This window comes from Uranotaenia lowii, chromosome 2, assembly GCF_029784155.1.
Source record: "Uranotaenia lowii strain MFRU-FL chromosome 2, ASM2978415v1, whole genome shotgun sequence".
Lineage (NCBI taxonomy): Eukaryota > Metazoa > Arthropoda > Insecta > Diptera > Culicidae > Uranotaenia > Uranotaenia lowii.
Window position 1 is genome coordinate 297447127 of NC_073692.1, and position 27160 is coordinate 297474286.

At 36.5% G+C, this 27160-nt stretch overlaps 2 protein-coding genes across 2 annotated transcripts in view; both read left to right on the forward strand.

The window, feature by feature from the left end:
• Positions 1-8067: 8067 nt before the first annotated feature.
• On the forward strand, positions 8068-9005 carry LOC129748500 (cuticle protein 76-like). The gene is made up of 2 exons (XM_055743152.1): positions 8068-8172; positions 8259-9005. Exons 1-2 carry the CDS (start codon positions 8164-8166, stop codon positions 8700-8702), a joined length of 453 nt encoding a protein of 150 aa, XP_055599127.1. The 5' UTR covers positions 8068-8163; the 3' UTR covers positions 8703-9005.
• A 15779-nt stretch (positions 9006-24784) lies between these two features.
• LOC129744305 (plexin domain-containing protein 2) overlaps positions 24785-27160 on the forward strand; it is a 102023-nt gene continuing 99647 nt past the window's right edge. Inside the window, exon 1 of the mRNA XM_055736772.1 lies at positions 24785-25405. Coding sequence (XP_055592747.1) covers positions 25315-25405 — 91 coding nt within the window. The 5' untranslated portion in view covers positions 24785-25314. The remainder of the gene's footprint in view (positions 25406-27160) is intronic.

The following is a 27160-nucleotide window of genomic DNA, read 5'->3' on the forward strand; positions in this document are numbered from 1 at the left end:
GAAAATGACCAAACACATCAAATTCAAAGTTTAATTTTCTCGAAATAAGTTTCTTTTTTTTTAAGTAAATCATTCATTTTTCTTTCCAAGGCTTATTTACTGTGATATTTTACGTCTTTCATTAGCTTTTATACCCATTTGGCTTGAAGGGCCTCATTTAATTTGAGCCGTTATCACAATTAAACAATTTGAATAAAAATCAATAGTTTTTATAAAAAAATGAATTATTTAGTTTAAAACTTTCAAAATTAAATTAATTAAGTAAGAAATGGTTTTGATAAAGTTGTTCTGAGACCAAATTGTGATTAAAATTATAAAAATAAATTTCAATTGTGGGGATTTTATGGTTATTAAAAATTACATTAAAAATGTGAAACTTAGATTATTAGTTGAAACTTGATATCAGTTATGCTTCAGATTATATACAACGCACAAAAAAATTGTGTTTTTCACCTGCTTTGATTAGTACTTTTGCTCTGAAATTCTATCATCACTTTTAAAATATTACACACAATATTTTTTGCAGAATATTCGGTGATGCAGACGGTACTTATGAACACAGCTTATTGACGATTTTTCATTTTCAGAATATTTGTTTCACCGAATACTTGAAAAGGGCCAATAGTTGGTATTCGGCCGTTCGCACTATTCGGTACATCTCTTATGATATCTATTCAATTTTCGAAAAATACTAAAAATACTACTTCTGAAACTAAAGGTGAGGAATGAAATCTGAAATCGAGTTCAGAAATTTATTTCCAAAATCAATTTTTAAAACATAGGCTCCAAAAACTTGCCTATGTTTTAATTTTTACCAGGTGAGATAAAACTAATCCGTAATCCCCGACTATTTTCTCGGAAACAAGACAATCGCTCAAGTTGAACATTTGAAAGACATTTTTCTAATTTTTGACCAACAAGGCTGGATTTCAGGATTCACACCAATTATATCGCAGATACTATTTTAGCTCATCTACACAATAATATCTAAAATTTGAGGTAGAAATCCAGCTTAATTTTTTAGGTTGTAAAATCCACTCTGAATCTGAAAGTTTGGTTATTTCAATTGCAATTGATTTTGCATTTTCACTGAAATTTTGAAATAGTTTAAACTTTCAGAAATTGACTCTTTATTCAATATTGTTTATTGTTTATTGTTTATAAAAAAGACCATCTGACGTAAGCGTCTTAATGGTTTACTTAAATCTAGGTCTATCTAAACTTACATTTTGAGATTTCTAGCTTCTTAACTGGTCACTTATGTTAGATTCGATCAAGCGTCTAAATGTTGCAGTTGAGACATTAAAGTCAAAGAGAGCGTAATGGCGTAAGAAGCTAATTTTTGCGGAACGTAAGGGGTCGTTGCTGCCATAGCGTGTATTTCTCGATTCCAGTGAAAGCCAGTCACGGTTTCGCAGAGCTCTTTCTGGAGTTTTTATTTATTTTATGTTTTTATTTAATTCAAACATCATAAAAAAAAGTTTGAAAATATTGAGAGCATGAAGAAAAAAAATCTACTTTTCACTTTTTTCATGAATAATTCGTTGCAAGTTAGTTACTTTTTCTTTGGATTCAGTTCCAACTAAACCCATAACATATCTCCCACACTAGTATGAGAGCTTGAAACTTAAAAGAAAAACAAATGAAAATGAAGTTTCAAAAGCTTCATACCTAAGAATATGATTTTTATGATCTTATTTTAGAATTTATTTATTTATATAAAATAAAACCATCTGACATGGGTGTCTTAATGATCATCTTAATGTTAGTTGTACAAAGCACGATAGTTTTACTCAACTTCGTAGTTGAACACTTAATTCAGATTCAATACGGCGTCGAAAGGCTAAAGTGGATACATGAAAGTCAAAGATAGTATAATAACTAAGGAAGCATATTTTTGCTGAACGAAGAGGGTCGTTGTTTCCATAACGCGTACTTCTCGATTCCAGAGATAACCAGTTTCTATTTCGTAGAGTTAGTTCTGGCGCATAAATATTACAGCGAGAAAGTAGCCAGGAGCAATCAATTTCGATCCGAAGAATTTTTGCCACGAAGAGCGATTGACCGATGGAACGACGATCCGACAGCGTATGAAGTCCAAGCAGGGCACAACGTTGTGCGTATGGCGGTAAATTCAAAGGATTCTCCCAAGGTAGCTCTCGAAGAGCGTAACGTACGAACCGACGTTGAAATGCTTCAAAACGTGCTGTCCATGCGGCTTCAAAAGGCCACCATACAAGATTCGCGGATTCCAGTATTGATCGCACCAGACAGCAATACAGAGCTCGCAAGCAGACCGGATCTGTGAATTCTTTGCTCAGACGTATGATAAATCCCAGCATACGGTTAGCCTTCTCGAGTACCTTAGAGTAATGCCGCTTAAAAGTCATTTGACTGTCCAACAAAACACCAAGATCCTTAATCTCCTCAACACGATGCAACTGCTCGCCCATAACATTGTAATCATACACAATGGGATTTTTCCTGCGCCCAAATGTGATAATACAGCATTTCGCAACACTCAAAACAAGAAAATTGTTAGTGCACCAGTTCACAACTGTGTCTAAGAAGCGTTGCAACTCGAGGCAGTCAGATTGACTGTTTATGACTAGGAATATTTTTAAGTCATCCGCATACAGCAAAACTCCACACCCAGTGAGCAACAAATTGATGTCATTACAGAACAGCGTAAACAGTAAAGGACCCAAATTCCTGCCTTGGGGTACCCCGGACTTTGGAATAAAGTCAGAGGATTCAGCAGAACCAATTTTAACAGCCAATCGACGATCCGTTAGGTAGCTTCTAATCCACGCGCACATTCGTTCGGAAAACCCTAATCGATGTAGTTTTTTCAGTAGAATATCGTGGTTTGCAGAATCAAATGCCGCCGAAATATCGGTATATATCGCATCGATTTGTTTGCCGTCATCCATATTTGATATGCAGAAGGATGTGAAAACCAATTAAATTAATAATTAAAAATTAAAGAATTTGGACAAGAATTGATAATAATTCGATACTTCCGAACAACGATTCAACAAAATACTTCAGAAAAATAATTTAATATTCAGTTTTTAATTAATACCAATTATTAACAAACACTTTTCTCGAATAATTGTTTTGGAATGATTGCAAAATGAGAATCATTGAAATTTTTGGTGAGTGTCTTACCCTGATATGAAGATTCGCAGTAAAAATATTGTGAATTACTTGAAGATTTTCTTCTAAGACTATGTGTATTTAATTTTCATTTGTGAAATAACATTTATATCGGAAAATTCTTTAAATAATTCTTAAAGTTATAATTTTTCAACTTCCAAATGTAAAATTACGAAAACTATCTATTTATGAACACTTTTTTTGCCGTGAACATCTATGATTAGCAGATTGTTTAATAAAAAGATTTCAAAATAAGTATAATGAGGCAATTTGTTAAAAGTTTTCCCTATTTTTCTTTAATTTCAAATTTTTCAAATAACAAACCTACAAGTATACAAACCTACTAAATGCAAGACTTATTTGAAACTGCAAACCCCCCCCCCCCCTCCCTCCTTCATCCACCACTATGTTTCTCAAAAAACACGTTTTTCCGCCAGATATATACGATTCTTCTTAATGACTGATTTTTGAAAATTCGGAAAATCACCCCCCCCCCAAGAGCCAACTCTAGGACCGCCCCTGACTAGAATGTTGTTCATATTTCGTTTTTTCCCAGCCAGTCTTCTCAGTTTTTCCCATATGATAGACGACGGTGTGTGGGGGTCAAAGCTAGCGATAAAGTCTTGAAATTTTTGCTTAGCAGAATCGTTTTTCTTCTTTCTGAAAATTGCCTCTTTTCTTTTAAGTATAAGTAACTCAGTTATACCTCCGGTTCTGTTAAAATTGATTCTTGCGTCTTTTTTTCCTCCCACGCCTGCTCTACCTCTTCGGACCACCAGTATTTGGGAGTAAATTTATTTTTCTGTTTTGCCGATTTCAAAATTATTTTCATTTCCCTTTGTAGGTCGTTGACTGATGAAATTTTCCCGTTATCTAGACTTTTCAACCCATCCATAACCGTTTTCCTATTTGTAAAGTAACCGTATGTTTTTTGAAAACCAATTTCTACAGTACTTTCAATGGCAAGGTGTCGGCTACCTATTCCATAGTCTAGCGTTAACATTTTTGTTTCAAGCATAATTGGAGGTGTAGCTATTACGAGGTCTATCGCCGAGGGATTTTTGTTTAGTTCTGCTGGAATGTACGTAGGGTCTCCTTTGTTCAGTAGGACTAAGTTTTCGTCGTTGAGCATGTCAAACAGGATTTCACCCTTCCTATCGGCGTGGAGTGGATCCCATGACTGGTGATGAGCGTTCATGTCTCCGCCTATGAAAGCTTTTCGAAAGCTGTTCGATAGTTGGAAAATTTGTGATAAAGATTGTTTGAACTCGGTTTCGTCTAAACTTGGGGCTGCGTAAATGGAAATAACAAGAAGGTCTGAAGGGAGGATTTGTCTGCCAATAGCTTGTATTTTTGGGGAGCATGGAATGTTAATCTCTTTGGATTTTATTCTTTTGTTGATGAGTATACCCGCACCGCCGTAGCCGTCATCTCTGGATGAGTAATATGAATAGTACCCTGGTATCTGATACTTAACCCTCTCGTGTTCTTGTTTTGTCCAAGTTTCAGAAACTAGGATCGCATCATAGTCGTCTTTAATAGCTACTCTCGTTAATTCATCTTTATTTTTTTCGATGCTTTGGATATTTAGTTGTAAAATCTTCAAACTCATTTTATTAATAAGTGAAATGTACTTACGTTTTCTCTGCTCTTTTTAATAACCTTTTCCTTGGTTTACCTAATTAAGTCCTGTTGGTTTGTTTTTGCCTAGATCTGCTTCGGCTTCTGCGATCATGGCCTCGGGCCAACATATCATTTGATTCGCGGGATTCTTCTTCTTCACTGGACATTGAGTTGACTTTTTCTTTTTGGCTTAGCTGCTTGTTAATTTCTTTTCTTTGTTGTTCTTCTGTATGTCGCGCCCATTTCTCAAAATCTGATGGTTTAAACATGTTGAAAAGTGCCACGCCATTTCTTTCTTCTTCCTTGTTCGCCGTCCGCTTTTTCTTGTCAGCATATACGTCTACTTGCTCGGAGATAATGGCTTCGTGCAAAGGTCGTTTTGGTTTTGATTTATTTTGGTACTCTGGTCTCGTTCTGTAGTTTCCTGATGTCATTGTAGCAAAACTTTGCGGTAGTTTGGGGAACTCTCCGATGTTTTCCAGTAGTTCATACCTGTTCTGGGTTAGTACGGGATTTTGTTCTTGGGCTTCCAGGTACGTCAAACTGGTTTTGGCCATTATTGTTTTAATGTTTCTTTGCCTTATCCGCTCAGGACAATCCTGATCGGATGTTTTGTGGTCTGCATTGTTTCGACAGTATAGACATTTTTGTTTGTTTTTGCATTCTTCGTTCTCATCATGATATTGTGTACAGTTAGCGCATCTGGCTTTCGACCGACAGTTTTCCGTTTTGTGATTATAGCGTAGGCATTTATTGCAGAATTCAGGCTTGGTGAAAAATGGACGTACCTTGTTTATGCAGCAGAAAAAATATACCTCTGCCGGCAGTTTGTTCGCCCTAAATGTGATGCTGATCCGGTGAGTTGGGATTTTGTCCTTGCCCTCGTAGCGGTGTAGTCTTTTGATCTCCATTATCGGCACGTTACTTTGGATGCTATTTCCAATCTCTTCGATATCGAAGTCCGCGGGTACTCCGTTTATAACTCCGGTTACTGAGATAAATCCTCGTGTGATGTAAGCTTTGAGGCCGCTGTTTTGTAGGGTTTTATCCTTTTGTAGCATGTTGGCAGCTTTGTAGCTCCTCATGAATACCAGTATTTTGTTTCTGCCCAGCATTCTCAGATTTATTGTTTCGTCCTTGTATTCGTTGGTCTTTGACAACCATCTTCCCAGGGCCAGTTTGTTGATCTGATCGGAGTCTTTGACTGGTTGTACAATTATTCGGTATGGTGCTGCATCAGTTTGATCATATTCATAGATCTTGTACGTTCGCTGTGGGGCGCTGGACGACGTTTTAGCGACATCGGCCAAGCCTCCCTTGTCTTTATCCGGAGGATCTCCGTTATTCGTCATTTTTTAGGTTAGGTTTTAGCTCTCCTTTTAATTTTTTGCATTTTTCGCCAAATGGCACACTTTTTTCGTTTAATTTCTCTTTTTTCTTTCTTTAAATAACGAAAACCAGTATAAACTTTCGGAAACGTTTTTTAAAAACCGATTAAAAGTCCTTAAACTTGAAAAAACTCGTAACTTAGTGAAAAACGCGTGCTATTCCAACGGCTTACACTCTCAAAAAAAAAGGAATTTTATCTTCCTCCAACAAAATTCGCGTAAAAGGAAAACAAAACTTTGATTTTTTCTCGCTTCGAAATTGCGACCGACTGGACAACATGCAGAAAAAAAAAAAAAAAAAAAAACGACTGCGGTTTAAGTACAGACTATTAGTTCGAGTCCATGCTAATATAATTGCTCAATTTAGTAGCAAAGGGTTTTTTTTACTCAAATTGAGCAAAAGCCAGGACAATTTGGGAAAATGCTAACTGAGCAGTAAAAATTTTTTTTTGCTAACGGAAAGTAACGGCTCATTTTTGCTAAGTGGAGCCTCGAAAGTTTTGTGTGTGGTGAATAAGGTAATGAGGTGCCTCAAGCGGGCTGGGGTAATTTTTACGCGGATTAACGGAAACGTTATTGCTGATGAGGAAATCGACATTTTAAGCGAGAATCTGATAAAATCCACATTCTTTAGAAAAATAATAACTAGAAAACAGCAGCATTTTATTGATCTACGAGGCCCAACCCAATCGTGTGGCCATCCCTAGCTCCGAAATTAATTCTATCGAGAGTTTGTGAATATTTTTGAATAAGGTGAAGGTAAACAAAAATGATGTTTGGAATAAAAAAGAGCCATTTTACTGTTTTGGGGCTGGCTGGGCCGCCCTCATCCCCGAAATATCACCAAAGCCACACATAAAAGTATGCCAAATGTGATCAGTAAATCATCAAGGCCAATAAAGGGCATTTTAACTAATGGTTGTATGTTTTATTTCATACCCGTAAAGTATGCAATTATGTGAACTGATTGCTACTGAGTTAAGAAAAAAATTAAAAATAAAATTTTAATGTGAAAGTGATCTTGAAATTACCTGCTTTCCAACGAACCCATTGAAATTTTAAATTTTCTTTAAAAAACTGAAAGTATCGGTTCATCTGTGCTTTTTTGCAGGTTATAAAATGCAGCGACTCATAGGAAGCTAGTAGATTATTCATGTTGCAAAATCATGCATAATTCAATCTCATGCACTAGATTTTTTTTTTATATTTTTTCTATTTTTGAGCAACAAAATTAAAAGAATTTGTTAGGTTCCTAGGTGTATTGTTAGCAGAACAAAAAAAAAACCTCATGTCATACAAACAACAAAACGTAAAAGCTATCAAATACGAAAGATTTGTCGAAAACTAGATTTTCTACCTATAAGGTTAAAATGGAAAGTTTGGATAAGTCTTTTGAACGAGTCTTCATGTTTGGATTCAATGACAGACTGCTTTGACCGGGTGACTTTAACGAGACAGAACGCGAGGAACCCTTTGGACGCCCCTGCGAGCGAGGTTCAGCTCAGCCTCCCATTCTTGTCGGTCGCACCGCAACTGAGGTCGGAACGAAGGAGGGTCGCAATTGCACGTGGTTCTAATGTTCTGGTGTTCACGGGCGCGTTCATGTAGGTCCTATCTATGTACTTAGGTATGTAACTTTTCGGAACCTCCCGTTTGTTCGCGAGAGAGACAGAGAGTGTCAGCCAAGTGCAATATTACGGGGTGACAACGCCTTGCACTTTTGCATTGCGTACAAATCGCGACCTATCGGATTCGGATTTTTTTTGAATTCTTATTTGAGACAGCTGTACAGTTTTCCATAAGCGTCGTGCGTCGTGTAGTGTCACATGTGTATGACTTACATCTGGGTCTACTCGAAAAGAGGTGTGCATACTACATTGGGTCGATTTTGGCCACGCGTACCTATATAAAGTGATCACGTTTTGCAATCAACTTATCAGTCACTCAGTTGCACTTTGTCGTGTGGTAGAACAATCACCAAACCCTGCTCAAAATGTTCAAAGTGAGTTTTGGATCTAGTGTTTTTTTGTTGATTTTCTCGGTTGGGGAATTGTGGATTCTAACTTGAGACCATTTGCTTGATTTCAGTTCGTTGTCCTGCTCGCCGCCGTCGCCGTTTGCCAGGCCGCCTACAGCATCAACCCAGCTGGGCCCACTTATGCCGGAATTCACACCCCGGCCGTCACCAGCCAGCAGTCCAACATCCTGCGTACCTACGGAAACCTCGGACAGATTTCGACCCACTCCAAGACCATCGACACCCCATACTCGTCGGTGAGCAAGTCTGATGTCCGCATCAGCAACCCAGGACTTGCCGTCGGTCATGTTGCCGCTGCCTATCCAGGAGCCTATGGAGCTTATGCTGCCCCAGCTTACCACGCCCCAGCCTATCATGCCCCAGCCGTCTACGGAGCCCCAGCTGTTAAGGCTGTCGCTGCTGCCCCAGCCCTTCTGGGAGTTGCCTACTCCGCTGCTCCAGCTGTCGCTCACATGACCTACAGCAACGGACTCGGAATCAACTATGCCTGGTAAATCGCCTGAACTGATCTTCCCCAACAACAAAAAAAACGACAACCAGCAAACGGCGAAGGACCGCGCGAATATTTAAATACTCTACCATCTGCAGCAGGAACAACTCTTTAAGTCAACACAGTCAATTCCCACACGGTTCGCGAAGTGAGGCTGGCCGATCAAGATCCCGGCTGCAAGCTCCTTCGGGCGTGTGTGGGGTCCATTTTGAGCAACCAATTCATTTGCTTCAATTATTGTTCGTTGCACCGAACACATCAACATCTACGGGTAATAAATTGAACAATTTTTGAAACCAAACCATAAGCTGAGGCGTTTTATTTTTTGGGAAATAAAACTCGGGAACAACAAGTAAAATTTTATCTCAAAATCTAACGATTCTAAATTCTACCAATTCGAAACCTCATTCCCGAATGCACACCATGTTTTGAAAAGAGACGATGCTGAGTCGAAAGAATGAGCCTAAAAATTGTACACAGAATTTTTCCAGTTTTTTTTCCAAAGATTCGCATTGGCTATGATGAACAAAATCTCAAATTATGGATATGTTTCGCCAAAGGCCCGAGTTAACCAGCCCTCTCCCTCTCCCCGCATGGAGAATTTTTCCAAGTAAAATTTTCAGTTTAAGAAATTCTGGGGGCTGGTGGTTTTTAAGATGCTAGCCATTATATTCTTGAAAGATGTACGCTTAAATCTTAAGTAGAATTTAGATCTCTTCAAATAAACATGAATTTTCCCTTAGATCCTACATATATGTGTGTGTTCGTTTTTAAAAAATAAGTGTTAGATACATGTTAGAAAATTTGGCTCGCCTCTGGTATTGCATGACTACATTCAAGCAACACTTCACTAGGCCCCAGCACCTCAGCCCGTTGAAAATTTTGTAGTCAATTTGTCTTTAATTGCTTTGACTGCAAATGAAAACGCCTTGTTAAATAAAGGTTTGAATTTCGCCGTGGCTCCCGAGATTCCTCCAGTTGCTGATATAGTCAACAATATCGAAAGCGTTATACAGTATCGGAATTTTCCTTCAAAATCTGCTTTGCGCCACGATATTGGAAATGTAATTTCGAAAACCGCCCAGACAAAGCCCCGTTCGAAATCTGAAATAGCGGGCCCTGAAAAAGTTATAGCCAAGTTGAAAAAACAAGAAGTGATTTTCACGCGAGCGGATAAGGGGAATGCTGTAGTGATTTTGGACAGGCGACGACAACAAGGTTCGGGACATGATTTCGTTGGGCCCGTATGAGGAATGCAGTTACAAAAACGGTAAGCCAAAAGACCCTCTCAATAATATGATCGAGGAAGCAAACAGCACAAGGCAAAAAGTGGCTGACTTAATGGGTGAAATAAAACTCGAAAGAAAATTCCTCGTCCCGAACCCAAAAGTAGCCTCATTGTATTGCCTCCCAAAAATTCATAAGAACCCAATCGCAATGAGGCCCATTTCTTCAAACATCTGCACTCCAACCGAAAAAATGGCAGCGTGGTTGGTAGAAGAAATGCGGAAATATCCAGTTAAGCACGGCAAAAGTGTCCTCAATTCGGTTGACCTAGTGGAAAATTTGAAGGATTTCAATGTGCGTCGAGGAGAGATTTTAGTCTCGTTTGATGTCTCCGCACTTTTTCCCAGCGTCCCTATTCCTGACGCCTTACGCAGCCTTCGCAGACACCTAGAGCGACGCCGCGCACCCCCAAACCAAATAGAAGCGTACGTCACCATAGCCGAGGTTTGTATGAATCAGAATTACTTCTTGTTTCGGGGTAAATTCTACAAACAAACCTTCGGCCTCAGCATGGGAAGTAAATTATCCCCCCTACTGGCTGAACTTTTCATGAGTGACTTCGAAACAGATCTCGAAAAACGGGAGAAACTTTTCCCTCGTGTTTGGTGGCGTTATGTTGATGATATCTTCGCCACCGTAAAGGAACGGTATCTCCCGCAAACGCTTGAGGTTTTGAACAACCAGCATAGTTCGATTAAATTTACCGTCGAAAAAGAAGTTGATGGAAATTTTCCATTCCTTGACCTGTTAATTTCCAGAAAAGAAGACAACACAGTGGAATTCGGTATTTATCGTAAACCCACGTCAACAGATCGCTATATTACGGTTGATTCAAACCATTTTGGAGCGCAAAAGCAAGCTGCCTTTCAATGGATGGCCCACCGTCTGTACAACATACCAATGGAAAGCCATGAATTTGAACTAGAAAAGCAAAAAATTTTGCAGGCTGGTGAATTAAACGGATACGATAAAGAATTCTTCAGCAAAATCCTCCGAAAACACGAAAGAAAAAAGCTCCGTAGCAACGCAACCACATTCAAACCAGAAAGAGATGAATCCCAAAGAGTCAGTCTGCCGTACCACCCACCACTGACAAATAGTATCCGTAAGATTCTCTCTAAACATGGTCTGAAAGTGGCTTACAAAACTTCAAACACTTTGAAAGATCGACTGGTTTCTCTAAAAGACAAAGTGCTACCGGAAGAGAGATCTGGAATTTATGAGATTCCATGCCCGGCCGTCTATATTGGGCAAACCAGACGGAAATTCAGAACCAGAATCAAAGAGCACAAAAACGCAGTAGATAACAGCAGGAGCAACGAATCAAGTGTAGCTGCCCACGCGTCAGAACTTAATCATCACATAGATTGGGAAAAGGTTAAGTTCAAAAAATGTGTACGCAAAGCGTCACATTTAAACGCATGGGAATCCATGTATATCACCACATCGGAAAGGCCACTTATGAACGAGGATGACGCTCCAATCATATCACCGCTTTTCAACCTGCTCAAACCAAATTTTCAACAACCCGACCACCCTTCGACGAATACTATTGGATAGTATGAACATGTATTAGTGTTTTTCCTTCATCTAGTCAGTCGGACATCGTCCTGTAGATGGGTAACATCGAGCCCGAAACCGGTCGACAAAAAAGGTAAATTTAATTCCTTTTTCCGTTAGTAAAAACATTAAGTGTCGTGTCCTGTAATACGTCGTGTGTTATTTGTGTAATGTCAGTTGAATTGATTATTTTCAATGCCAAAAGATATACCCCTATTCAAGTTAATATCTTTTTTACCTCATAAAATAACGGTGTCTCTGGGACAAAACTTTAGTTTTCAAAAACTAACATCGCTAATTTTACACCATTCGAAAGCTGGGACTTTTCCCTTTCATTTGAGCCCAAACTTGAAATAATCTACCGGGGCACACTGTGGGGTAGAACCTTTAAAAGTTGTGACAAAACCTCATTTTTCATTTCTTGGATAAACATTTTGATATTTATATTTTTGGAAACGAGATTGATAGCCCATCTCAAATCTATCAAAGATTTTGAAAAATTCAATTTTTTGAGCAACTTACCTAGTAGGAGAAGTTAGGGTAAATAATTTTTGAAAAATGAGGAAATTATAAGAGATCTTTATCGCTCTGTAGAAAATAATATGTTCAAGATAAACGTTAACCAATTACATTTTTTTAATCTCATAAATCATTTTTTTTATATAACTACTAGCTGACCCGGTGTGCTTTGCTACTCCTTTCAAAAACAAATGTTATTTTCAGAAACTTTTTAAATTTCTATTGTTTTGTTGGCATTATTTTAAATCAAATAACAACATAATTCATAAGCAACCGCTTTAAAATGAGAACTACAGCTGGAGTTTCGAATTGCAATACAAAGATGACTTAAACAAATTTTCTGAATCTTGATCTGTGAATTTGTGTTAAAAATATGATAATTTTCATCTGTTTCTTTAAGCTTCGCCCTGAAAAAGGAGGGTCTCAAATTAATCTTACGCAAACAATCTAACTTATGAAATCTGGTTGTTTTTGCTTGATATGTTCTAAAAACTGATAAGAGAGCCCCCCTGTCCTCCCTTTCACACCCTGCTGAATGGAGGACGGGATCTTTAATAATAATACCCATTTTTTTCGTTCCCCAAAATCCTCTTATATCATATATAGTTCCATTGGTTGATAAGTTTTTGAGCTTTACAACAAAATTTATATGGAGCCCCCTCCTTTCTTCCCCTCTCAACACTGTGAGGCGTAAGAGTCTATCACAATCGTAGAAACATATCTCGTAACCAAGTACCTTTCCATGCCATATTTGTTTCCATTGGTTGGCTTCGTTAGCATAAATTGAGAACTTATGCTAACAAAATTGTATTGGGCTCACCTCCCTCCTCCTATGTACCTACTCACTGAGGGAGGATGGTGTGTCAGATAATCATAGAATCATACCAAAATGAATTTTTATGTTAAGTTTTGTCCATTTCTCGGATTTTGTAAAAAAAAGTTAAATGCATTCCTCTTCCCTTCCTATATTCCCAATTCTATCCTCCTACTGCAAGAAAGGAATCGTTTAACATAGGAAAATTTCTAGTATTGAAATACCATCCCATGCCAAATTTGGTTTTATTTGCGTTGTAATTTATTGGGTTACGCATAAACTTGAAAGGAAGTACCATCCCCCCTTCCGTACTCCCCATTGAATGGAGGGGTGAAAACTTAACACGGTGTGTTTCGTAGAAGGACTTAAAGAAAAAAAATACAGTAACGCTAATTTTTGCATGGGTAGAAAGTAGAGCTTCGTCGGATTCATTTTCACCGAAAATTAAAATATTTTGTCGGTGACCCCCCATACAAAATATTTTTTTTTAAATTTTCTATTTGAAATCTTCAAGAAATAAATATATTTTTAGTGTTTTATAATTTAAGAGGAGCTAATTATCTTAGTTTTAACTTTTGATACCTTTAAATTGAACTCAACAATGTCATTAAAAACTTTGAAAAATTTTCAAATTTTTTTTTAAACTAGTTACAGAGCTGTTTAACATAAAAAATGCTTAAAAAATATCTTCTAATCCTAAAATTTAAAAATTGGCTGGCAAATCCTATCAGCAGTCTTAAAGGGTCAAATTATCTGAAATTATTAAAATTATCTAAAATAATATGAATCCATTTGAATCCATAATTTTTAGATTTTTTGATTGTGGCAACACTGGAGAGAATTTTATTGACAAAAAGCTCAATGATTAAGAAAATTAGTAAACACTAGGAACCACTATAACTTTTTTATGATAACTCTTATCGTGATGCGATCAAGAGTAGAAACGTTTGCCTTAATTTACGCTTTGAAAAAAAATATTACGATAATGAATATTTCATAGTTAACGATACGTTAAAAAACATCTTTGATGAGATACTTCTCCTGAGTTAAATGTCTCAAAATTCCAATCGCACTTCAGACTCAATTCAAATCGCTACAGCAGTTCAATCTAGCTTAAACTTTGCTTGTTTCTGTCTTTTGATACAATTATCATTATAAGCCTGGAGTTTGCTTTAACCTTTTTATTTTTATTATTTTCTAGCCCAAGTTTTGTAACCCTGGTACACTCTGTGATTCTTCCATTTTATTCAAAGGGCTAGCATTACTGTTAAGACTAAATAATCTTAGCTTCCTCGATTTCCAACCCACTATATATTAGTCTAAAACTGTGATAAATTTGAAATTTTTCTAAAAAAATGCATTTTAATCTTTTTGTCGATCTTACATGTACAAAAATTATCAGTATTGTTGGTAAAAGTGAATTGCAAATGATCGATAGCAAACTATCCTGCAGTGCGTCAGATTCATCATATTTTGTTCATCCCATACTTATCCCATACTGTACACTGAAGGTCTCTTTATTATTAAATAGAACCATAATGAAGCATTTATGTTACAGTAAAACAATCATAACTTCTACAATTGTATACCAATTACAGCAAAAAGTATAGAAATCATTGACTTGAATAAACCATAGAAATCCATAAAAACAAAAAAAAAATAAACGCATAAATCTGGTCCAAACCCGTCGATAAAATTGAAATTTCTTTAGAAAAAAAAATAGTTTTTCATCGTTTTGTTGATCATGAACATGAAAATATCAGCAGTACTTCAACTCTTAAGCAAAAATGAAGTTCTAATGATTAATAGAAAAATTATTCACCATTAATATGAGCAAAAGAAATTTAAAATAGATGTTATGTAGCGGAAGATAAGCGGATTTCAGTGCAAGTACTTTAACTTTCAACTAAATTTTATTGAAAATTGGTCTTCTAAGATATGTTTAAATCTAATCTTTATCTTTAAATTTATTTTAAAAATGCCGTTAACGAGTGACATAATCAAAAATTAAATGTTTGTTTTCTAAAGTGCGTACCCATATGCATCAGAGCCTGCAAATATTGTGGAAATATTGCAAAGAACAATTTTGAAAAAAAGAAAAGATTTTTAATATTTTGTTGAAAACCAATCAAATGGCGTTGGACTGTTCTTATTCATGTATGATAACATTTTTTTAACCAGAATTAGTTCTCCAAGATACACACATCTATATATATAAAAATGAATTTCTGTCTGTCTGTCTGTCTGTCTGTCTGTTCCCTATAGACTCGGAAACTACTCAACCGATTTGCGTGAAACTTGGTAGGTAGGGGTATTGGAAGCAGGGGAAGGTTCCTATTATGGTTTGAGACCCCTCCCTTTCTCATGAAGGGGGGGAGGGGCCTCCAAAGCAAAAGTCAATTTTTCGCATAAATCGAGAACGCATCAAGTAAATGGTATCAAATTTGGCATGTAGTGGTATTTGGAAACAAGGAATATTTCTATGAATATCAGGTACCCCTCCCTCCTCTCAATGGGGTGATAGGAAGGGGGGAGGGGGGCTACCTTACAATTTATCATACAACTCGAAAACTAATCAAGATATTGGAACCAAATTTGGCAAGGGAATGTATTTGGATACGAAAAATAATTTAATGGTTATTCGAAACCCCTCCATCTTTTCAGTTGAAAGGGGGGGGGCCCTTTCATAATTTTTTACATAACTCAAAAACTAATAAAGCAAATGGAACCAAATTTAGCATGGAAGGGTATTTGGATACGAAAAATATTTCTATAATTATTTGAGACCCCTTCCTCTTTCCAGTAGGGAGATATTAAGGTGGATGGGGCCTTTTTTATAATTTTTTACATAACTCAAAAACTAATGAAGCTAATGGAACCAAATTTGGCATGGGCGAGTATTTGGGAACGTGACATGTTCTAATGATTGTTTGAGACTCCTTCCTTCTTCCAGCGGGGAGTGAGGAAAGAGGAAGAGGAGTTTCATACAATTTTTACTGCATAACTCGAGATCTACAACCGCAAATGGAACCAAATTTGGCGTGGAACGATATTTGGGTACGAGAAATGCTTCTATGAATATTTGGTATCCCTCACTCACTCAAAGAAGTGGATGAAAAGGAGGGGAGAGGTCTTCCTTTCAATTTTCAGTATAACTGGAGAGCTGATCGAGAAAATTGAAACATATTTGGCACTTGAGGGTATTTGGAGACGAGAAATGTTTTTATAATAAATTGAAGCCCCACCTTTTCTTAGCGGAAAGATATAAAGGGGGAAAAAGGGGCTTCCATACAATTTTTTTGCATAACTTATGAACAAATCGTGCAAATGATACCAAATTTGGCATCATAAAGTATTTGAATACGAAAAATATTTTTAGGAATATTAAGTTTTCACCCCTCCATTCAATGGGGAGAACGGAAGGGGGGATGGTACTTCCTTTCAAGTTTATGCATAACCCAATAAATTACAACGCAAATAAAACCAAATTTGGCATGGGATGGTATTTCAATACTAGAAATTTTCCTATGTTAAACGATTCCTTTCTTGCAGTAGGAGGATAGAATTGGGAATATAGGAAGGGAAGAGGAATGCATTTAACTTTTTTTTACAAAATCCGAGAAATGGACAAAACTTAACATAAAAATTCATTTTGGTATGATTCTATGATTATCTGACACACCATCCTCCTTTCAGTGAGTAGGTACATAGGAGGAGGGAGGTGAGCCCAATACAATTTTGTTAGCATAATATGGCAATGGAAACAAATATGGCATGGAAAGGTACTTGGTTACGAGATATGTTTCTACGATTGTTATAGACTATTACGCCTCACAGTGTTGAGAGGGGAAGAAAGGAGGGGGCTCCATATAAATTTTGTTGAAAGCTCAAAAACTTATCAACCAATGGAACTATATATGATATAAGACGATTTTGGGGAACGAAAAAAATGGGTATGATTATTAAAGATCCCGTCCTCCATTCAGCAGGGGATGAAAGGGAGGACAGGCGGGCTCTCTTATCAGTTTTTAGAACATATCAAGCAAAAACAACCAGATTTCATAAGTTAGATTGTTTGCGTAAGATTAATTTGAGACCCTCCTTTTTCAGGGCGAAGCTTAAAGAAACAGATTAAAATTATCATATTTTTAACACAAATTCACAGATCAAGATTCAGAAAATTTGTTTAAGTCATCTTTGTATTGCAATTCGAAACTCCAGCTGTAGTTCTCATTTTAAAGCGGTTGCTTATGAATTATGTTGTTATTTGATTTAAATTAATGCCAACAAAACAATAAAAATTTAAAAAGTTTCTGAAAATAACATTTGTTTTTGAAAGGTGTAGCAAAGCACACCGGGTCAGCTAGTATAAATATAAATTCATGTTTCATTTGGATAACACCAATAATAACAAGGATATTCCAAATAATAAAATTTAAAATAAAATGTTCATAAAAAATAAGTTTTTTAGGAAGTCCAGAGCACTTATCTTTCCAGGCGTTGACATTTTTATTGTTTCAGAATGACAAAATATTTCAGGAAAAATAAAAAAATAAGTTTTCCATGAAGAAAGTTACTATTCCATTGCACTGGAATAAATTTACAGGTAAAAATTTCTAAATATGGACTACAAATCTTCAAAAAATCAAAACGTATGAGGACTCACCGACCAAATATTTTAATTTTGCCTGAAAATGATTCAGAAAAAGTTAAATTTTTCATTTCTGAAAAAAATAGAGTTACTGTATTTTTTCTTTTAAACATCTTCCATGAAAGCACCGTGTTAATATTCCTAAAAATATTTTTCGTATTCAAATACTTTATGATGCCAAATTTGGTATCATTTGCACGATTTATTCTCAAGTTATGCAAAAAATTTGTATGGAAGCCCCTTTTTCCCCCTTTATATCTTTCCGCTGAGAAAAGGTGGGGCTTCAATTTACTATAAAAACATTTCTCGTCTCCAAATACCCTCACATGCCAAATGTGGTTAAATTTTCTCGATCAACTCTCCAATTATACTGAAAATTAAAAGGAAGACCTCTCCTCTCCTTTTCATCCACTTCTTTGAAGGAGTGAGGGATACCAAATATTCATAGAAGCATTTCTCGTACCCAAATATCGTTCCACGCCAAATTTGGTTCCATTCGCGGTTGTAGTTCTCGAGTTATGCTGTAAAAATTGTATGAAACTCCCCTTCTTTTTTTCCTTTCTCACCGCTGGAAGAAGGGAGGGGCCTCAAACAATCATTAGAACATGTCACGTTCCCAACTACCCGTCCATGACAATTTTGGTTCCATTTGCTTGATTAGTTTTTGAGTTATATAAAAAAATTATAAAAGAGGCCCCCTTCCCCCGTAATATCTCCTTACTGAAAAGAGGGATGGGTCTAAAATAATGATAGAAATATTTTTCGTATCCAAATACCCTACCATGCCAAATTTGGTTCCATTTGCTTTATTAGTTTTTGAGTTATGTAAAAAAATAGAAAAAGGCCCCTTCCCCCTTTCTACTGGAAGGAGGAAAGGGTCTCAAATAATCATTGAAATATTTTTAGTATCCAAATACCTTCCCGTGCCAAATTTGGTTCCAATATCTTGATTAGTTTTCAAGTTATATGAAAAATTGTAAGGTAGCCCCCCCCCCCTTCCTATCACCCCATTGAGAGGAGGGAGGGGTACTTAATATTCATAGAAATATTCCTCGTTCCCAAATACCACCCCATGCCAAATTTGATACCTTTTTCTTGATGCGTTCTCGAGTTATGCAAAAATTAACTTTTTTTGAGGAAGGGAGGGGTCTCAAACCATAATAGGAACCTTCCCCTGCCTCCAATACCCCCACCTGTCAAGTTTCACGCAAATCGGTTCAGTAGTTTCCGAGTCTATAGGGAACAGACAGACAGACAGACAGACAGACAGACAGAAATTCATTTTTATATATATAGATTTTATGTTTCCCTCTGATCGCAGCCCGCCGAGATTGCCACGGCGATTGGCCAAATTGCAAACTTTTCTTTCGCACACTAAATCGACATATCAATCCCTTCTTCAAATATCACATTCAAAACATCAATTTCAAGGTTCTTGTATTCTTCATAGTGATTGAATTCATAGACATCCCAGGAAATTCTTGAAAATCGGCGAAGATTATCTCGGATTGTGCAAGAAACTGCAGCCGCAACACATTCTCATGCAGGTTTTTAAATCCACAAACCATTACCGAAACACAACCTCCGCTATTTCGGCGAAATTTGTGAGATCTATCAGTAGAAACTCCTTCGTAAACTTATACGCACTGGAGTCACAAAATTTACTTCAATTGTAAACACTTTTGCCTTTTGCTCGATGCACATTCTATGAAATGCGCATAGCTATCATCTCACAAGCCCGTTTGAAACACTTCCTGCGATCAGAGAACCTGTAGACATCCAGTCACTTCTTTTACACATCTTCGAACAATTTATGAAAATTATTCGAATTAAAACAATCAATTTAATTAAAACTTTTGCGGACACGAAACAAAACACGTGCGCTGCCATCAGGTCAACGCCTACTCCTCTCGGAAACAAATTAGACTTACTTCTGACATTTAAGCCCAAATTTTAGATAACCCACCTGGATATCAAAAAAATATCTTTGTTGAAAACCGAAAATATTTATACCATTATATTCGATCACTTGTTTCATTTTTACTGATTGTTAAACCTTAGAAAAGGGTAGCACAAGAAAGGTAAATCATGTACACTGTCGGCCAAAAGTTTGGGATCACCCCCTCCGAAACATGAAAATTTTGATCAGCCATCTTATTACATATTGGAATTCTTTTGATCTCATTCAAGAGATGAAAATCTCCTTTGTATGTATTTGACAAAATGTTTTTTATTGAGTTTATATGACTTAAATTTAGCCTAAAGTTTAGACATTTTGAGCAAATTTGTTTTGATCATAATTTAGTTGTCTTACAAGTTATTGCAGATCGGATTACCTTATTTGAAAGCTTATGACCTGCACTTTCTTATGAAATAGTTATTAAAAGTAAAAAAAACTCAAAATCATATGATTTATGTTATCACAACTTCATACTTATTTAAAAAGTAATGTTCTAATTCTGGTTAACGTTTTGATGATAAGCTTTTGTGATATATTTTTTGAGCTAAGCCTTCCAAACTAAGTGCACAATTACACCAACACAAATTAATGGACGCTATACTGCCGTTCTAAGCAAGAATGTCCCATGTGACTTTTGGGTCATTTTCACTTTTTTGCTGGAAACGGTCTCTTTTAGTGTTAACTATCGAATAAAAACACAAACAAGTATACTTTGTTTTGAACTTGTAGGAAATTTTCATCAAGGTGGTTGTCTCTATGTTGATAGTTCTACGCAAGAATGTCACACAAGAGAAAATTCTATGAAAAATGCAAATTTTATCAAAAAACTGTCTTAAGATGAGTTGAAACTGTTGAATTTAATGTTATTCACTGAAAAGAACACTAAAGTAAAGGGCAGAGGAGGAGCGAGAAGCCTTGAGTGTTCTATTCAGGGAATTTTTCACAAAACACTTTTCGGTAGGCACTACTTACAGGATCCATACTCAACTATACATTTTTATAAACAAAGAGGAACGTATTCCTCAAATTATGGTTTAGCATGAGTTTTTGGGAAAAAAAATAAACTACGCAAGCTGATAGAAATATTGATGATAGATAGAAATGATGATAGAATGATAGAAATATTAAAGCCGTGTGACAGTTTTTCGTAGAACTAGCATTGGCATGCGTTCTGATTCTACGCAAAAGTGTCACGCGGAGCATTTTTGGCTCTAATTTGCTGTTCTTTTTTGTAGGAAATGTAGTTTTTTTGGCAGAAAACATTGTAAACTGATTAACTTGAACTGTTCACTACGAAAAAACTGTCGGTGAACTTTTAGTTTGAGAGATAAATTGGAAATATAGCTGATATTTCAATCGCGTTTTTCTCGTTTGCACGTTTTTCCACATGGGACAATCTCGCTTAGAACGGCAGTGTATTTAAAAACAACTCGAAAACCAGAACAGTTCACAGCGCAAAATTGTAAAACACCCAATATTCAACAGACAAACGAATATTCTACGGAAATTCGTCAACAGTAAGTCTCACCAAACTTTAAAATTCATAAAACATAAAGTTATAGCCAGCATAATCCAACACAGAAACCCAATGACGGCAGTTCAAGATAAGCCCAATCAAGTCTAACAAGAAAATGACTCTTTATCGATAAGAATCAACCAAATTTGAAGTCAATTTTCACTAAATTAGCAATAAATTCTAGCCCCTGACGAAGATCCAATAAGGATCGAAACATTGAAGTAAAAACAGCCGTTCTTACTTTAAAATCCGAGACTGATTGTCGTTAAAAATCCTTAAAAAATCAACCAAAACTGTCGATTCATTCATAAAGAATCTGAATTCTGAATCTGAATTCTGAATCTGAATAATGAATCTGAATTCTGAATCTGAATTCAGAATCCTGAATTCTGAATCTGAATTATGAACTCTGAATCTGAATTCTGAATATGAATTCTGAATCTGAATTCCGAATTTGAATTCTGAGTTCTGAATCTGAATTCTGAATCTGAATCGGAATTCTGAATCTGAATCCTGAATTCTGAATCTGTATTCTTAAGATAAGTTAACCACCGTTAATAAATTTTGTAAATTTATTTTTCGGCATATCGGTGAAATGTATATTCTTGAAAAAAGAATTTCAGAAATGAAAATTGATAAAGATGGATAGAGAAGTGAGGAGAAAATTTACAGATGTTGAAAAGGGTGAAAGAGCATTTTTGCGAGGAAAACTTGGTGGTGGTGAGGTGGTGGATATAGCCCGTCCGGAGTATACGTGTTCACCACATGTAGACTTCGGTCCCACCAGATTTCATTGTATAGGTTAAGGTAGTGCCACCTCTATCCCGGTACTTCTTCTCCTAAATAATGAAATATTGCGGGATAAAGTATGGTGTACGTTAATAAGTTTTCCTCGCAAAAATGCTCTTTCGCTCTTTTCAACATCTGTAAATTTTCTCCTCACTTCTCTATCCATCTCTATCAATTTTCATTTCTGATATTCTTTCTTCAAGAATATACATTTCACCGATATGCCGAAAAATAAATTTACAAGAATCTGTATTCTGAATGTGAATCCTGAATCTGAATTCTGAATCTGAATTCTGAATCTGAATCCTAAATCTGAATTTAGAATCTGAATTCTGAATCTGAATCTGAATTCTGAATCTGATTCTGAATGTGAATTCTGAATCTGAATTCTGAATCTGAATTCTGAATCTGAATTCTGAATCTGAATTCTGAATCTGAATTCTGAATCTGAATTCTGAATCTGAATTCTGAATCTGAATTCTGAATCTGAATTCTGAATCTGAATTCTGAATCTGAATTCTGAATCTGAATTCTGAATCTGAATTCTGAATCTGAATTCTGAATCTGAATTCTGAATCTGAATTCTGAATCTGAATTCTGAATCTGAATTCTGAATCTGAATTCTGAATCTGAATTCTGAATCTGAATTCTGAATCTGAATTCTGAATCTGAATTCTGAATCTGAATTCTGAATCTGAATTCTGAATCTGAATTCTGAATCTGAATTCTGAATCTGAATTCTGAATCTGAATTCTGAATCTGAATTCTGAATCTGAATTCTGAATCTGAATTCTGAATCTGAATTCTGAATCTGAATTCTGAATCTGAATTCTGAATCTGAATTCTGAATCTAAATTCTGAATTTGAATTCTGAATCTGAATTCTGAATCTGAATCGGATTTCTCAATCTGAATGGATTTCAACCAGCAAAAATACAAATGACGGATAGCGATATCCTATTCGGACTTAAAAAACGGCATTTTTTTTTTAGTTTCAGTCATTTATGTTTGTATACTGCGTTTACATTTCAATTGGTACATTGATATTTAATGTGTAAGATTTTTTTTGACTAGGTAAAATTATTCATGTATTCGGCTAAGTAACAATACCAAATTATGTAGTCAAGATGAGTGAATTGACTTGGTATATAATAAATATTCTAAGATTTATGAATGAAAGTCAAGGTACAAACGCAACGCGGGCTTTCCACTTCCATGTACATTTCGTTTACACCAAAAGTGTAACCCAACCTTAAAATTATCGTTCCGATATTATGATGATGATTAAAATGATTTCTATGCGAAATTTTAAACAAATTTCGCATCAATTAACACACAATAAGTATCGACTCTTTTGAGGGTTATTGACCGGGGTTTCGCTAAAGCCAACGTTCATTTTGAAAAATAACTGTGGTGTGAACCGGGCTGTAGCTTCGAAATAAAAATAGTGTTTCATTCAGCCCCACTCACACCGTGCATCGGAATGTCAGAAACGAAACGCGAAGTCGGAAAGCGGAGGATGGCACAACCACTACGGAACCGTTTAAACTTCGCAAGTGCTAGTGGAGCGGAGCGAATTCATCAGGCCAGCGATGCCACATATACCGATTTTCCGGTATTTATACCGATTTTTGAGCAAAATTTTGACCAAGAATCGGTATATACCGATTACCGATTTTTGGCAAAACATACCGATTTCATACCGATTTTAAAGATTTTAACTCAAACTGGTGCGGTAGCTGGCGTGGCGTAAGTTGATCTGTACAACTTTTAAAGTACCCTGAAAAGATCTCCACGGCTAACTCTCATAATTCGTTCAGTTGTTCGCGCTGTTTTGTTCCTATGTTCTGTCAAATGATGCACTATTATAGTGCTCAACCTCAAAGCCAATGGACTCAGCAATCTGATACACGGTTTGTCATATCATCGGTATAATCTTCAATCCTTCTCCATCTTGTTAGCCAAGTAAATGATATCACATGTATCTAACTGCAGAGATCGCCAGGCCACGCCAGGCAAAAAGGGTATTTTCAGTTTTAGAAAAACTATGTGTTTTTAAATATTTTTCTTGGAAACACCTTCTTTCAGAACACGTTTCTACTTTATTTTCGCATAAAATTCTTGGGTTTTCACATGACTTATGCGTGATATTTTAAAAAATAAAGTTAATTTTTCATTGGCTGAAAAAAAATTGAAGCAACAACTCTCTCAACTTTCTGCAATCATTTCTTTTTTTAATCGCTAGAACTCATATCTAATACTTAAGGCTTTAAAGGCTGAAATTGCCAGTTTGGCAAAAAAAACTATCAACCAAACGAAGAACATCAGCTTGGGCCCATATTTACCACGAACATCAAAAAGCCATTGGATTTGTATGTGCTTACTAAATTAAAATTTACTTTAGGTTGACCTGGTTCTATTGCCTTATCTAATTTATCTAATTTACATCCCACTTTAGCTAAACATCATTAATATGCCTAAACCACGTATAACCTGAAGGTGATCGCCATGCCCTTATTTTTCTTATTAAACGGTAACTTTTAAATTAGTTTTCCCTTCAATTATGAGTACTGGAAAGAAATATTTTCATTTGTGATTTTCACTTTTCGTCTGCAAAAGCAAATAATTTAAAAATAAAAAATGTATAAGTCGTAACAAACATAAAATTCTGTTAAAATTGCAAAACTTTCTTTTTATGTAAACTTGCGTTACCTAGAACCAAGTTACGGAAAAAATACAAATACACTTAGTCAGCTAGTTTTATACTAAAAATTTACATTCATAAGAATTCTTAGATTTGATTTTTAATGCAAGCTTCCATTTATATTAAAAATATGTTAGGAAGTTGAAAATGTAAGCATTTTTGAATATTCACCTCAAATACCGATTTTCATACCGATTTTTGGGATTTCCATACCGATAAAAGATTTTTTCGGGTTCCAAAATACCGATAAAAATGTGGCATCACTGCATCAGGCCCCTGTCGGATGGTTTTTAGTTTTAGTTTAGTAGTCGCGGAGGTGTCCAGGTTGATTGGACGAGCTTGATTACGAGTCGTGCTTCGGAGTACGTGGGTTAGATTTTTCTCTTGTCTGCTGCCATCCTCATCTCTGGTGGTGGGTTGATGGAGATGAATTTTGCGTAGTGCGAATTGAAAGAGTGGAATTCTTGCTTCTAGTTTCGGTACGGTGAATTTGGATTGTGAAATTCCGGTGGGCTTCTGCTGTTTCCGGTCCATGGTTGGTGGTTCGTTGGGCAAAGGGTGACCTTTTGGAACCGGATCGAGCCATTTTTCAGGTTTTATCCCTCTGGTTTTACGGGTGTCATAAGGTGTGTGAAGGTCTTACGAGAAAGAGAGTGTCTGGCTGAACAATTCAAGTCGGCAGGTCGGGTGTCCATTTATTGCCGTGGCAGAAAGCAGGGCAATAGTTCGAGCTCTTGGAGGCGGATAAGAGAAAATTTATGAGCCAAGTTTTTCCTGTCCAGTAGTGGCCGTTGTGCAAGTAGTGCGGTTTGAAATAATGGCGAGTGTTCGTGGTGCTGGTGGTGTGCTGAAATGTGCACTTTTCCTGCTGATCTTGCTAGCCGATTGCCGTGTGAACTATGCGGAAGGTGAGTTCTCCATTGTACAAAAATGGGGGTATCTGCTACGTAGACATCCTCTGGTGGGGAGCTGTCTTTACCAATTAAGGCAACCTACGCGGCCAATCTCAATGACGAAAAATGGGAAAGGTGCAACCAGTGCGAGTGCAGCAATCATGTAGGGGACGGGGAAATTTTGCGTAACGAAATATTCTTAGCGTGCGAAAAACTTTGAAATTTCGTGGGTTCTTTTCTGCCCTCATCATATTCTAAGCGGTTCTTTCTACTGTATATCTACACATTGTTCGAACAAAAAAAAAGATAATATCACGCAATACTTGTGCGAAAGAGAGTACGAAGCCAATCTTTCACCTTTCGTAGGTAACCGGGCGTACACTCAAATCTACTAAGCTTATAAATCTGATTAAAACTATGTGTTGAAAGAGTTGTCTTATAAGAAGTTCGCTCATGAGAAAGGACAGAATATCATTAATATTGTTTCGTCCTATTCATCAGGTCAATGAGCTAAAATCTGTTGCTCAAGTTTTGTGTGCAAAAACTAAACGGTAGACAGATACACTGACTAAATGCCTGTTCTTCGACGTCACGTTACGCATATGTAGACATTGGGTAAAAATCTAGTTGGGGCCTGCGAAACTAACGAAACAACAACTACAGACGCCAGCGCACTCCACACATGTAGAATGCATAGGTATCCACCACACCACCAACATATGGCACTCATACTCAGATTTTACGAACCGAGAATAATTATCACTTCGGAAGACAGTTTTGTGAACTATCCAGACGGAGCCTTTGCATTAAAAATTTAGAGTGACCCAAAATTGCATGAAATCTGGAATTCTGGGGGATAGCCCACCAAAACTATAGTTTAGGGTTTTGGAATCCAAAGTTTTTATGGTTCTAAAAATGAAATTTAACTGTTTCACGAATTTTTGTTAAATTTATAACTCTTCCGCACCTGAAGTTGGTCAATTTACAAAAGAATCTATATGCTTACTTTTTGATTTTTTCCTTGAAGCTGAAGATAATCGTCAAAAAATGTGAGGGGAAGTTTTTTGGTTTCTTTGGAAAAGCTGTCACGGGAGCTCTTTTTTCTTTTGTTATTGTGCGGAAATGAGGAGGTTTTTAATTTTTTTCCGATGAAAAACTATAATTGAGCGGTCGAATCTATTGATCTTCAGCAACGATAAATCATTATCGTTGCTGAAGATTAACGGTTACTTGACTGCGTTTAGTGAACAATGACAGTGATGAAGATATCCTCGGATTCAATGAGACTGAAATCAGAATTGGATAAGAAGGGTTCTTATCCTGTTTTTCTAAGTTCAAGGATGATCCGAATGAATCCAATGCTCGCAAAAAAAAAGTAAAAGGGAAGAAATGAGTTAGGACAATTCTACACGGAAGAGCAAAATTGTGCATCGATGGATGCCGAAAGAATTGCATTAATCATATGGTATGCTAGAGCTGATATAAACAACACATTCTGACTTCCATCTGTACCGTTGAGCCGTCAACACGTACGCCGGAGCATCGTATCGTTGCTGTGTACCTGCAGGAACATTTTACATTATTTATTTTTTCCTTACCTGTATTTCAATCAGCACTTTTCAGTGCTAAGATTATTTTCATTTTCTTTTATTCATATTTTCTCTTTTCTTTCCAGCATGGGGAAGTCATCGGCTGGCTCAAGGGCCGGTAGGAAACGAATTGCCGAGCCTAATTCAGGTCCATCGCCCAAAAAAGTTGAAATTTCCAACT